This window comes from Lathamus discolor, chromosome 8 (genome assembly GCF_037157495.1).
Source record: "Lathamus discolor isolate bLatDis1 chromosome 8, bLatDis1.hap1, whole genome shotgun sequence".
In the NCBI taxonomy this organism is placed as follows: domain Eukaryota; kingdom Metazoa; phylum Chordata; class Aves; order Psittaciformes; family Psittacidae; genus Lathamus; species Lathamus discolor.
Window position 1 is genome coordinate 9167306 of NC_088891.1, and position 13888 is coordinate 9181193.

Below are 13888 nucleotides of genomic sequence, written 5' to 3' on the forward strand. Positions count from 1 at the left end.
TCAGTGAATGCAAATTGGGGCCTTTTGGGAGAGAGGAACAGAGTAAAAAGAAAACAGGGTCATTCTGTGAGTCCAGTGTTTTATACCCTGAGTAGTGTCCTTCTGGAAGCGGGACACCTGAGGAGCTGCATATCTGCAAAATCTGCCGCAAAGCCGCGTCCTCAAACACAGCCAGTGCTTTGGTAACTTCAGCAAGATTCAGCAGGACTCTGTGCCTTGGCCTTTATTTGCCTTTGTTTTGATAAGCCTGTAGAGGAATGTATTTCCTATTTACTGTTTTTTGTACCAACATGCCTTTTCATCTGGTGATACAGGTGGTATTGGATATCTGTACCAGTGCATGCTCTAAAATGAAATGTATTTTTATCTGCACAACTTCATCTCTTGCTATTATATGTCCTTGGGATAAAACTTTATATATTTAAATAGCACACATTACAACTTTTGCAGCTTCTTCCTTGCTTTGTTAGCACAAAGAAAATGACCATTAGTACTGGTGCTTCTTATTATGCTGAGCTGCTTCATTATAAAGGTGATTGTGATAGAGGTGGGAATATTTTAATCACTTGTTAAAATTCGATTCATCCTTCAAGGTGAGTGTCAGCTGAAATCTGTCAGTGCGTTGATCTTAGTGAAGAGAGCAGCTTATGCTAAATGCTCTGCTTTCTCTTCCAGAAGCATTTTCCAAGCTGGCATCAGTATGGTTCAGTTTCAGTGCTGAAGGAGAATGCTGTTTGGGTGGTCTCTTCTGCTTCAGTGTTAGCAGCTGGGAGGGATCCTTCCCATAACAGTCATGGATTTTAGGAGTGTTTGCAGAACACAGGACTGTACTTGAGCTGAGGTAGCGGATATGAGGATCTGCTTGCTTTCTCTACCACAACCTAAAGTATGAGGCCAATGGGAATTTGGGAGATCTTTGAGGAAGATGAGGAGAAGGCTGGTTTCTATGCAGTTCTTATTTTCTGGTTGAGGCAAGGGGGAAGGGAAAGAGATTATTCCAAACCCTCATGTTTAATCCTGCTAAATACTGTGCTCTGATCTTACTGATTAACATTTGAAGGCTATGAAGCTAGAGTATCAGTGATTTGAAACTAGTAGCATAAAAACATTTTAGTTAATAGGAAAAGAAGAAGGTGGAAAAAAGACTAGTATTGTGGTGCCTGCTTTATGGGGAAGGGATGTACACTAATATTTTGTTACTTGCTCTGCAAAGTATTGGAGAGAGATGTGTCTCTCCCTACAGAACCTGATGTCCAAAAGATTTGGACTGCTTTAGTGTTTCTACAGCTTCAGCTCTATACACTTTATAATTGGGGATGTCTTTTATGTGGTTGATTGTGAGTTTTGCTTGATACAGAGAATAATTTACCCTGAGAATGTACACTGGTGAGTGGGGAATGGTAGGACCTGTAGCAGCAGCAGTAAGCAGGCCTTTTAGATGCATGAAGTTGTTGGTATGACACGAGTAAGAGGAATGGGTACACTTGAAGCGCCAAATTTGTAGGAAAAAAGGACTTAGTACACAGCTCTGCAGGCTGCTGTGCTTCTAGTGGCAATAAATGGGTTTGAGAAGAAAATTTCAGAGGTAGTTTTGGTGTAAGCTTAGCAATTTTTAGCTAATACAAAAAGTCTCTTCATGGAGTTACCTTCAACAAAGTGAATGTTTTGGGTTTGTGTTGTTTAAGGCTTTTGTACTCCCTCTGGTTTGCTTCCTACCTATTAGTGCTTGTACAACTGGTTATATGACTACTGTAAAGCAAAACAGGAAATATGCTTAAAATATTGTTAAGAGTTGGGCTGTATATTTTTTTTTTTTGAAGATGAATCAATTCTGTGTTCACGGTGACCCTATGAATGCTGTGCATACACAGCTTCAGGGGAGTGGGCAGAGCCCAGGGGTACTTGCAGTATTTACAAGCTCCAGGTTTATCTTGTGATACCTTGTGATACACATGGCCATGATGATTCCAGGATGTTGCTGTCACTTCAGCTGTGAAGCTGCTTTAAGTTTTGTACTGCAGCCAAGCTAGGAGACCAGTTTTGAAACTACAGGTGGTGTATGCGCTTGGGATATATTTTACATTGATGCTCAGCAAGGGCTAGCTGCCCCTGTAAAGGGTTGTCCTATCTTTAGCCTTGTCGCTTCCTTTTGCGCTGTATGTCGGTTGTCTAGGGTTGATCTCTGTCAGCTCAGCAAGCTCTCCAGTCCACCAGAATAAATACTCCAATTTTTTTCTGTCAGATGGATGAACTGATCCGACTCAAGGGCGGGGGTGTGCAGCAGGGGATGGGGCTGTGGGAGCAGGCTCACTCACAGTGCTGCTAAGGCTGCAATTTCAGTGACAGCCCACCATTACTGGCTTATGTGATGGTTTGGCTCTGCAATATTAAAGATCTTCCTGTGTGAGGAATTATGGACAGTTTTAAAACAAAAATCATCTGAATCTGTGCCAAGAACTGGGGTGAGGGGAGGTCTTCCCTCCCCCCAGAACATCTGTTCAGTGACCTCTTGCTGTACATGTTTGCTGAGATAGGGACAGAGTCAGGCTGCTCTGCTTGTAGCTGTTTGGGTCCTGCCTGAGCAGTGAGGAAGGAAAGTCCCTGAGGCGTAGTGCTGTGTCATCTTGGCCCTTGCCCACGTGCAGCATGGATCTGTACAGGCGAGGCATGTCTGAAGTGCAGTGGCAGGAACCGCGGGCACTTGGATCTCCTCCCTTAACATTTTCAATGCCTGTTTTAAGCTAGGCTAATGCTTTAAGCCTGCTCTGCTGCTGAAACAAGTGGTTCCACACGTGTCTTCGGCTAGACCTTTTCTCATGCCCATACAGCACGTGTCACAAACACAAGCTCGGAAAGCAGTCTGTGTTAAAACTAAGTGGCAGAAGATGGAGTGGTTGGTTTTCCAAGTTTGATCACTTCCTTAATTCATTTTGGTGCATGTGAGTAGTGAGAGGAAGGGAGCAGCATGGGAGACAGAGTCAGAAGCTGGGGAGCAAAAGCTGCATATACTGGTTTGGCATTCTGTGGTTTTAGGGTTCAAATAGATCAGTTCAACTATCTCAGCAGCTGCCAAAATGTGTGTTGTCCCTCCCCTCTGTCATGTGTCATCTGTCATCCCTTGCATCAGTTCCACAGTTTTCCCCCTGTGTATTATGCTGTTTTCTTTCCTTTTTTGCTTTTTTGTGTGTGAACTGACTGAGCTCAGTGAACTGTTGGAAAACTTTCTGTGGTGGTGATGGCCCTTTTCTTCCTAGTGGGGTTTTTTGGTGGCTCAGGGGACTGGTTGGGTGGGTAGAGGTACAGATTACCCTGGAGCTGGTGTGGGGGACTGTGATTGCCCTCTTCTGAGTGCAGCACACTGTTGTGTTTGTGTTCAAATTATTTCTCATTTGACTTCATAACATTGCATCAGTTTGATCCTATCTCTTGTCCATTTTATTCTCCAAATATTAGCAACCAATGAAGGATCTTCCGCTTCCTGTGGCTTTTATTAAAACTCTTCAGAAGAATCCCTGGCACTTCCCCTTGGAGATTTAAGTATTCTGGAGCCTCATGCCAGTGGCTTGTGCTTTGGCTGGTGGCAGGATCCACTGGTTAATGAACTCTGGAACTGGCTTAGCTGGAACTCGGTCCAGCTTTTCTTGTTTTTCTTCTGGGCATCTTTGTACACCTTTCACAATTTGTTTATTGAATCAGAGCAGACTTTTTTTTTTTACATCCATGTTAGACATTGTTATGCTGTGATTGCATTAGCACCTGGTCCTTCAGCAATGGTTGTGTCAGGGAGTAACAAAATTAGCAGTAACTGGTGCTGTTACTGAGTTCCTGTGCTACTTGAAGCTAACTATTGATGAGAAAGGCCATCAGGTTTTAATTTTGAAAATTTGTGTGGTAAGGCTCTTTTATTGTGCTGCTGCTTGAAATTAAAAGGGTTAATACTTGTATTGTGCCACTGAATCTGTTAGCCCTTATGAAATGTTCTGTCCAATGTTTTCAAATTAGTCTTTCAATTTTAAACATTTCTGTGCCAAGAGAGACTTGTATAAGGTTTAATCTTTAAATGGGTTGTTTGAGTTACCAAAGCATAGAAAACTCATGTTAATTTACACTCTCCTGAATCTTCTCCTGCTGAATGTTGGGCCCAGCATAAGAATTGAATTCCCACTTGCGTTACTTGCAGTTGAATTCTAAAGGGCTGTCTGGAGAAAGACAGGAATGAAAGTGCTCTTTCAGCTACAAGTACAGTACTTCAGCAAAATCAAATTTAGCTGTCGTTTGAGGTCAATGGGGGCTTTGTATGTGGAAAGCAAATGCTTCTATATTGGGATGGGGGACTGCAGTCAAACAGCTGAAATAAGCTTAATTGCAGGTTGAAGCTGAATGAGATACTATCAGGGATTTTTATTTTGTCTTCCTGCCTGTACATCTTCCTTGTATCTTGAATGCTTTTTCATCCTGAGAGTACCTTATTGCTGTGAATAGAGGACTTGACTGTCATTTCTGTTGTTAGCTTTGCAACCCAGGGGTTTGCTTTTGAGGTATCAATTTCATATACTTTGGGGAAATAAAAACAAAATGCAATGCATGTGGGTGTGAGAAGAGAGAAGGATATTTGTACAAAACCAAAATAATGGGAAACTTGTTTGTATTTGGCTTCAAAAACATCTTATGTAAAAGGAAATCTTTTTACTCTGGTGTACTTACTGTAGTTTAGTTCTGTAACTTCGTAGCTGGTGAATTATTCAAACATCTTGAAACGCCTTCATCTCTGGCTTTGTTTTTTAATTTTCTTTATATGATGTTACTTGAAAGATTTATTATTTATTATTCTTGTTTTTATAATATTGTTTATCTTTGGTTTGACTGGCAAGAACTAAAATAATCCATGCTTCAGCCTAACTTTTAATCAGGAAGTGTAAAATGGTAGGCCTAAGTTGGTCTTGACTGAAAGAATTGATACCTTGAGAAACTTGGGTTTCTTAATGAGATGGGTTGGGGGTTTTTTGTTTGTTTTTTACTTTTAAAACTGATACAAAAAAAGGGCAAGATTGAGGGGGTAAATAATGGAAAAGTAATTTTTATCTCACTGAGTGACATGTCAATAACTTGTGTACAGGTGAGACCATTTGAAAACAGTTGGAGGCTTAGAATAGTGTTGCATATGGCCATTTTTTGTCATTTTCATGTACTAAGGTTTAGAGATCTTTTACAAAGAAAACTAAATCTAAGGATGTTAGGAGTTGCCTTGATATTTATCTATTATTTTCACACAAAACTGGTACATGTGCATAGTGTAGTATTTTTGACTGAAAAGGTGATGTATTTTTTTACGTGAAAAATCATAATTCAGGTTTTGTGGTTAGTTGTTGTTCTTCACTAATGATGTGGTGACTAAACAGTAACTTGTGAATTCATGTGACTATTGTTAATAATAACTATTACGCAGTAAGCATGTGGTACCATGCTTGTCTTTTCATTCTACAGTACTCATTCACAGTATCAGGTGTTTGTGGTTCAAGAAGGGTTTGGCACAAGGGTCCCACCCCCCTACCTTCCCTTAACTTACTGCTGAAAGCAATACTATTTCCATTATTACTTCTCAAAATTACTTTTCTTTGCAAGCTCTATGTTGACCTCAAAATGGTGGGTCTGGAAGGGTCTGTATGTATGGTTCATGTAAATCATATATATGGCTGTGTCTATTATTGAGCAGACCTTGTAGATTTATTTATTTTTTATTAGGAAAAGGCACTGAGTTATCCACAATGCTTCTTTTATAGATAATCTTTTTGCTGAACTACAGGAAACTCTGCATATTCAAATGTCAACTGTAAAAGAAGGGATTTCTCAGGTTGCTAAATACTGGGTTGTATATTTCAATTTCAGGTTTGTAGAAGAAGGGAAAATGGCTCAAGAAACTAACCGTAGCCAAGTGCCTATGCTTTGTTCCACTGGTTGCGGATTTTATGGGAATCCTCGTACAAATGGCATGTGTTCAGTGTGCTACAAAGAACACCTTCAAAGGCAGAACAGTAATGGTAGAATTAGCCCTCCTGGTAAGTAATGCTAACATACAGCTGTTTGAAGAACTCCAAATGACACAGTAGATGGCAACTTGCTTCCTGATCATGTCCAAATACTAAAAATATAGGAGCATTAGCGCAAACAATTTTATTCTAACATTATGGAATGAGCTTGGTTGAAGTGCTCATGATATAATTGTGCTGTGATTAACCTGCTCAGAAGTAGACTCTTGGAAATACTCAGATTAATACCGAAGGCATTAGCAATTTGAAGATACAAAAATGCAGTAAAAATTACTATACCAACATATTTCTCCTGAAATTACTGACAGCGGAGATAACATTTAGCTTGGGGAATGTTTGTGAAAAGTATTTAAAATACAGGTATTTAATTCCTGCAGTCTGCTGGAGGATTAACCTGTAGATGCTTTTTAAGAATAGTTGCCCTTAACTTAAGGGAGAGATCCTTTTTGTTCCTTTTTGCCCAGTGTTCCATGTACTTGAGGTCTTTCCTACAAAGCAGATTTCCCATTGAAATAAGTACTGTCTTCCTACATTCGTTCAGTGGAAAAAGCTAGGGGGTTCTTCCCCCTTTAATGGTAGTGTCCTCAAAGAGGAAACCTTTCTCTGCTCTGTTCACTCCAATGTTTTCAACTTGATGCTCTTCTGGGGGTAAGAGGGTTAGGGAGTGCTTCACTGGAGCTGCTAAAATGTCTATTCTGGCTTGACTGCATACTGACAGCAAGGAGTCTCAGGGTGCACTTGGAATATCTTAGAATCATGGAATGGTTTTGGTTGGAAAGGACTTTAGCATCATCAAGTTCCAACCCCATGCCATGGGCAGGGATGCCTTGTGCTAAACCGTGTTGCCCAAGGCTCTGTCCAACCTGGCCTTGAACACTGCCAGGGATGGAGCATTTGTTGCAATAGCTTCCATTGAAATCTGGGGATCTAGGTTCTACAACTTCAGAATGGATTCTAAGTTGCCATTAGGGTGCTACACTATTGTTTCTCACAGATCCATCTTGGTTTTCCAGCCAGAACCCAAGCTTATGTCAGAATACTACTGTTCATGCTGAGAAAGCTGTTGCTTGATGCTTTGATTACCACAAAATAGTAACTATTTGAAAGCTCCACCTTTAAAATTGTGTAACTTCTGGGGACATAGGGCTTGAACATGATCAAATACAGTCAAACATAATTACTTTGGTATCATGGGGGTCAAAGAATAATTGTGTAGTATAACTTCTGTAATCCCAGGAAGTAGTGTAACACATTTACATTAGTGTCTTCCTTCCAGCACCCTCTGTCAGTAGTATAACTGAGTCCCTACCAGTTCAGTGCACAGAAGGCAGCACCCAGGAAACTCAGTCAACTTTAGAACCTACATCGACTCCATCGACATCCATGCAGCCAAGGTAAGCTGTTTCTCTCTTCTGGGCTTTGAAGTAAATATCTGTATTGGGGTGATTAAATGAAGTGTACTGATACTGCATAATTAAATACTAGGACTTGGAGTAGGAAAATGTCAAAGATTTAACTGCTAACTTTAAAGTGTGGGATCTCACAGTAAATAGTAGCTGATCTGTTAGCTACATCTTGCTACATTCAAATGCAAATTCATCTTCAGAGTTTAGCCTCAAATAGGAGCCATTCCAGCTTCGTGCTGTTTTACAGAGGCTTGTCTGGCTGGTCTTTTGACTCCACAACATGCAGTTGGCTGTACCTTTACCAAAGGAGAGCTCTTTCCATCCTAGAAATGTGAGGATTTTGTAAAATGGCAGAAAGCTGTTTTCCAGAGCTCTCATAAATAAATGTACGATATACAACATGCTAAACTAGTTGCTTTGCAAAAAGTGGAGTGTACTAAAAAAGGTAAAAGAGATATCTGAATCTTACTATAAGTTGTGCAATGGAATTGATTTCTGATTAAACAAGCAATTTCCTACTGGATTATTCAAGGAGACATAACGTCCTCTTGTAAATCACTCAGACTTACTAAGTGCTTTTCACTTGTAAAAGCTAAATATTTGTTTATATTTAGTGGCTGCATTTCAGTTTTGGAAATTGGGTGGAAAATGTTAGCTTCCATCCTATAGCACACTAACTTGCAGTAATACTCATTCTAACTTTCCTTTAGAAATCACAATGTAGTAAAGCACGGGCTGAGGGTGACTTCATCAGTAATCGCTGGCCAATTCTTTTCAGACTGTTTTCTGCTCCTTAGCTTTTTATAGGAGGTGTTATCTCATGCTTGGATCCTGCATATGAACTGAGAGCTAGGTGCCATGCTTGATGCTATTTTTGGTCTTGCCATTCTGGGATTTCTGACTGGGGTAGAAAATAGATATCTTGCCCTGATACAACTCCTCTGGTATGTGCAAAAAAACAAAACAAAATGATGCAGCTTGATGCACAGAGTGAACCATTTACAGTGCCTTGGGTTCTTCTCACACAATCTTTAAGAGCATGAAAGTGAAAAAATTATCTCTTTGATCACTGGCTTGATTACTAGTTACAGGAGAAATGAGTGGATGGTTGCTCTTGCACTGATTCTTTTGAAGTGCGAGTTTCACTTCTGTTTTTCAACATAAAAGCAGGGATTCAGCTTCAGTCTCTGGTAATACCTCAGTTATGATATGCTGAGAAAATATCTAGTAAATTGACAATGCCTTTTTGTAGGTGACCAGACTTGCAGTTCAAGATCCACATGCAGTTCTTGGCAATTAGTATTTCAACTCTACTGCCTTGATTGTGTCGTGGATTACTGGTAGGGCTTTGATTCATGGGCTGCTGGATACTCCAATTTCTTGGATTTGGAGTGAATCTCAAGTGGAAAGGGAGAGACAGATCGGGTAAATGGGGTAGTGCTACCTCTTGCTTGGGACTTCAGTTTTCTCTTCTTCCATAGTAGAGGTGCTTTGTGAAGAGTTGGCCTGTGAGTGATTGCTAATACTGAACCTCTCCCCCAGAACCATCTGAGGTATTCATCTGTGAGTCTCCAGCCATGCTGTGATTTTTAGCAGTATAGCTGACAGGGTTGGGAAGTTTGGCCAGCACCACTTTAAATTGTGAAAACCTAAGGAGTTCTGTGTACAGCTGCAGATCCTTTATTACTGGAAACATTGGCATGCTGCAATTTTCTTGTTCATATCGCTAGAACACTAAAAGTAGCTCCTCTACAATTATCTTGCTGACTTATGTTATAAAAATCCTTGCATACTGAATGTTGCATTGTTGTTCTGTGTATGCTTCAGACTACCCCAAAATATTTTTTCCCTTTTTATAGTTGAACTGGTTTATTGCATTCAATATTAACACAAAACATTAAACTTTTTCATCAGTTCAGGTTCTCCAGTACTCTTGGACGCTGTGGCATTTTTAAACGGTGACAGAAGCAACTTCAGCATGAAAAGCTTTGGCATGCTTTCATTAAGAAAGACCCTGTAATGCGTTTCTTTCTGGAATACCTGGTGTACCTCAAAAATCGTGACTTTTTTTTTCTTTTACCCTCCAGCCCTGTGTCAAGTCAGTCACTCTTAACAGAATCTGTAGCATCATCCCAACCAGATAGTACAGCTGCGGACAAAACAGTACCTGAGACAGAAGATTTGCAAGGTTAGTGCCTAGTTTTCAGAGACAGAATGGATGAATGATGTTTTTAAAGTCTGACTATTCTAATATCTCTGTTCAAGAGAGAGCTTCGTCTCAAACCCAAATATTCTGTGAAATCAGAAGGCAAGTAAGGATAAACCTTAGAAGGCATGTCTTAAACTGGAAACTTCTATGTTTAACTGGTGATTTCATTATCTTCCAGAAGTGTGTTGATTGGGGCTAGAAATGCACACCATAAATCAGTCTAATGTTCTGTCTTTTTATGCCACAGCTATTACATGTAAGTAGGGTTTTGAGTATCTTCTCAGACTAGTCATATGCAGCAAATATCACAAGTTTATAACCCTTATTTGTGATACAGGGTGTTAGGACATTGCTGTTATAAGAACCGTGTTAGTATCTTGTACATGTATGAAATACCTGTAGAAGAACCTTTCACCTATGAACTGTAGTGGGGTAATAATTTGACATACTGACATTCAGTTTAGGAAATAACCAAACCATAAACTGTGTGAAGGAAAATGGCTGAGTGGGTGATTTTAACTATATTGGCCTAACATCCTTATTGCTGGTACACTGTTGTTTCCCCCCCACCCTCTTTTTTTTTCTTTTTATGTGGAGGCTTGCAGAGCTTAAAATGCAAGTTTTAAAAAGTGTTTCTTAAGAAAAGGCAAAAATGTTTAGACTTGAAATCCACAGACATTATAAAAGATATTTAAAAGCAAGTCAGCAAGTAGTCTGCCTTTACTTCTGCTGACACAGCTAAGGCTTTAGTGGGTAGAGTTATGTTTCTGTAGTCTAGTCTAAACATAGGAGTTTAGGTTTTCCACAGATAAAACATATAATTTCACTTTAAAGATGCTAAATATACATTCTTTTATTGTACCTCTGGTATCAAAGTTTGGTTTTTGGATACCTTTCTAAACCTGAGCTAACCTTTCTTCTAGGTGGAACGGAAGAGTAGTTATTCAGCTGTTGTGCTGAATAAGGCCACCTCTGTCATACAAACAACAGCTTTAAAACTGGGAGAAAATGCTTTAATGCTACTGCCATTTTGTACTAGCCTTTGAGATGTCAATTACTGAAAGATGTTTACTCTTAAAAGGTATATTCCAGCTGTAAATTCTCATACCGTCAAGTTTTCTTTCTGAAGCTGAAAGCTCTTGTTGCCTCAGTTTTGACAGTGCATGTAGGACATGCTCTTAATATCAGTCGGTGATGTCTGGCCTTGCCCAGCTTAAGAGAATAGCAAGTGCTGGAAATGCTTATGCTTGTGAAGCTCTATAGATTAGCACAGCAGAGGTAGGTTTGCAAGCTAGATTATCAGTTGATACACTTCTGAGTAATTCAGATAAGGCTGTACTGTCGTCCTTGTTCTGCAGTAGAGGGAAGCTGGGATGTGCTGGATGCCTTATGCAGCAGCCCTGCTCCCATGCAGGCACATCTCTTCCTGAGAACCTCTGGGAAGTAGGACACCTCAGTCCGGCATGTGATTATTGCACTGTAGGTTTACATTGGTATGGATGGGTATATATTGGAGAACATAAAGGCAGCTTGTGTAAGATGATCTTCCTACTACCCTGTCTTTGTTAGTCTCATGATTCCTAGTCTTCCCTCCAGTGCCTGAGTTAGTCTGTTTGCATATGTATCTTGGCTTAGCTGAAAGTTGAAACTCTAGGCTTGCAAGATCTACTTTCTTTGCACTGGGAGGTGGGGGGAGTGCTTTATTTTAAAATCATATTTTGATGCTTTGAGGTGGTTTGGGCCTATGAAAAGACTTTTCCCAGCAGGTTTTCTGTGGAGTGTCTTTTATCCATTTGCATAAATCTGTGTTCCTTCTAATTCTCACCTCTGAAACTAATTCTCCTTGTAAGAAGAAAAGATGGTTTTCTGAACTCAAAGCTTTGATTTCAGGGGCGTATTCACATTTTACAGTATGTATTTCAAGGCTCAATCTATATCAGGTGTTTAGACTACTCAGCTGTGTCATTTTCTTTGTACCATAGTGATTTCTAAACTAAGAACACCACCACCATGTAATTGCAGTTCTAAATTACAATCCCTATTTATAACTCACTGTGGCAGGGTCAGCGTTGTTTCCTGAAGTATTGCTTCTGTGCTATTCCTTAACTGAAAATCAGTGTTCTGCTTTGAAAGTGTAAGTTTGGAAAGGAAAGCTGCTTATGATGGATGCTAAGTGGATTTCACTGAATTGTTGTCACAATTTTGCAGCTTTTTTCCCACCCCGCATCATTCAGAATTCAGTTTTCTTCTATTCTGATCATCTCTCCAACTCATTTTTACATTGCCTCATGGGCTGTTGTACCTTTTACTTAACTTCAGGGCCATTTTAGGATTAGCCAGGCAGGTTTCCTTATTTGTTAGCCAGGAGATTAGCAGGGCCTGCAAGCAGGAGAAGAGGGGCTCTTCACTTCTCTAGCATTAATGGGTTTAAAACCATCCAGGTTGGGATGCATGCTTTATTTCAGGGATGTTTAAAAAAGGTACATGAGACTTGGCTATGGAAGGCAGGAACAGTCCATCACATACTTTATGGAGCTCTTACAAATAAGGAATTTAGGGTTAAAAGTATAAATTGTATTAGTAGGTGGGTACTTGGCACTTTTGAATGCTTCTGGGAGCCAAATCAGCTGCTTTATTTCTTTTTTTTTTTTTAACTCCTTGAGAATCAGAGAGGTCAATATATGAGCATTGCAAAATGCAGTCAGTCTTGTAATATGGTATGCTTACTAGTTTGAAAAATCAAAATACCAACTAAGATTTGAATAACTAGCTAGAAGGTACATGGCTGCTGTGAACAAAGTTATCTGTTTCTGTGCTCATCTGGGTTTTTAGTGAGGTAAAACAATTCAGTCATTGCTGACTAAGCTTAAAAAAACCTTCATATTAAAACAAATAAATTGCTACAGAATTTTGTGGAGCTAACCTGGACCTAAGATGGGTGCTGTTGAACTAAGGACATCAACTTCAGTGATCTTAACCAAGGCTAGCCTAGGAGACAGGAACTGATGGATACTCCACATTTTTGTGATAGTATGAGGGGCTTGGAGGTAGAGTATGATTATGACAGAAACAGAAAATAATCTAGGCTATCCTGATTTAGTAGGTGAATGCTTCAGGGAGAGAGGGAAACATTAATGAAACAGATTTAAAACTAGATGCTGTAGGTAGGTGTGCTCTTATTTTGTCTCTTCCCAACACTGGGACACTGTATTTTAGGCTGAATTTTAACACTAAGCTGAGGTAATGTTAGAAAGTAGTGACGATCTTAACTTTAACATCACATTTCATTCTTTTTAATGAGTGGGTATTATTCTTCATAGGTCTGGTCAGATTCACTTAAGAGGTGAATGTAGCTGTTCATTCTCTTCCTGTGCAAATGAATAACATTTTTATTTGGGAAGCTCTGCCTAGTAATGCAGGAGTGACAAATGTAAAACATCTAGAACAGGGAGAGAGGAGTCTTGCAGCAAATGCCTGGAGGGATGCAAGGACTGGAGTGTGCTTTGTCTTGTGGCCGCTGTTTTCATGGCCAGAGTATACTGAAGTTCAAGTAGGGTTGGCATAAGCAAAGCAGTAGCAAAAGCTTTTGCCTTTAGGAGGAAGTCCAGGCTCTGCTTGTTCTGATCAGCTAAGACCATAGTCTGTAAAGCAGTGGAGCTTCTAGTGGCCAGCCTGACTTGTCAGCTCCAGAAGAATGTGTCATGCTTTATTCCTTTTTGGTTAGTTGGCAGCTTGTACTGGTGCTGCCAGTGCTTCTGTTCTACAGCTGAAGGCAGAGCTGGGGCTGGGGAAGGGAGGGAATCAGTTCAAGCAAAGCAGGCAGCAGTATCCTGGAATCCAGGGAAAGTACAGCAGCTGGGAGTGGCTGCAACATGTTTCCTGCAAGATCCAAACTGGGTGGTACTGCATTTTACCTGGCTTTTTTTTCCTATTGCATTCATCACAGCTGTAGCACTGAACACTGGTCCATCATTTAAAGATGCCTTAGTGGTGGGATACTTAATGATTTTATCATAGAGGATTTTGATTCAAAATCTCCTATGCAAAACCAAATTGAGATCTAAAATTTATGATTACTGTAAGATCCAAAGTGACTCGTGGCAGCAATAGAAGAATCTCTGCACTCAGTTCTACAGTGAGCAGCAGCTCTTAAATACTTCTAAACACTTTTTAATGTGAGAGCCATATGCGCAAAAGAAGTGTAAGTGTGTATGTATTAAAGCCTT

General features: G+C 40.0%; 1 protein-coding gene across 5 annotated transcripts in view; it reads left to right on the forward strand.

The window, feature by feature from the left end:
• Positions 1 to 13888, forward strand: part of ZFAND6 (zinc finger AN1-type containing 6) — a 36793-nt gene that overhangs the window by 19312 nt on the left and 3593 nt on the right. For all 5 annotated transcript variants that reach the window (XR_010614728.1, XM_065688831.1, XM_065688830.1 and 2 more), the window contains 3 exons: positions 5887 to 6056; positions 7324 to 7441; positions 9541 to 9641. Coding sequence is in view for 4 of the 5 variants with exons in the window: in XM_065688831.1 (XP_065544903.1) it covers positions 5906 to 6056; positions 7324 to 7441; positions 9541 to 9641 (370 nt within the window). In the remaining variant the exon portion in view is untranslated. The remainder of the gene's footprint in view (positions 1 to 5886; positions 6057 to 7323; positions 7442 to 9540; positions 9642 to 13888) is intronic.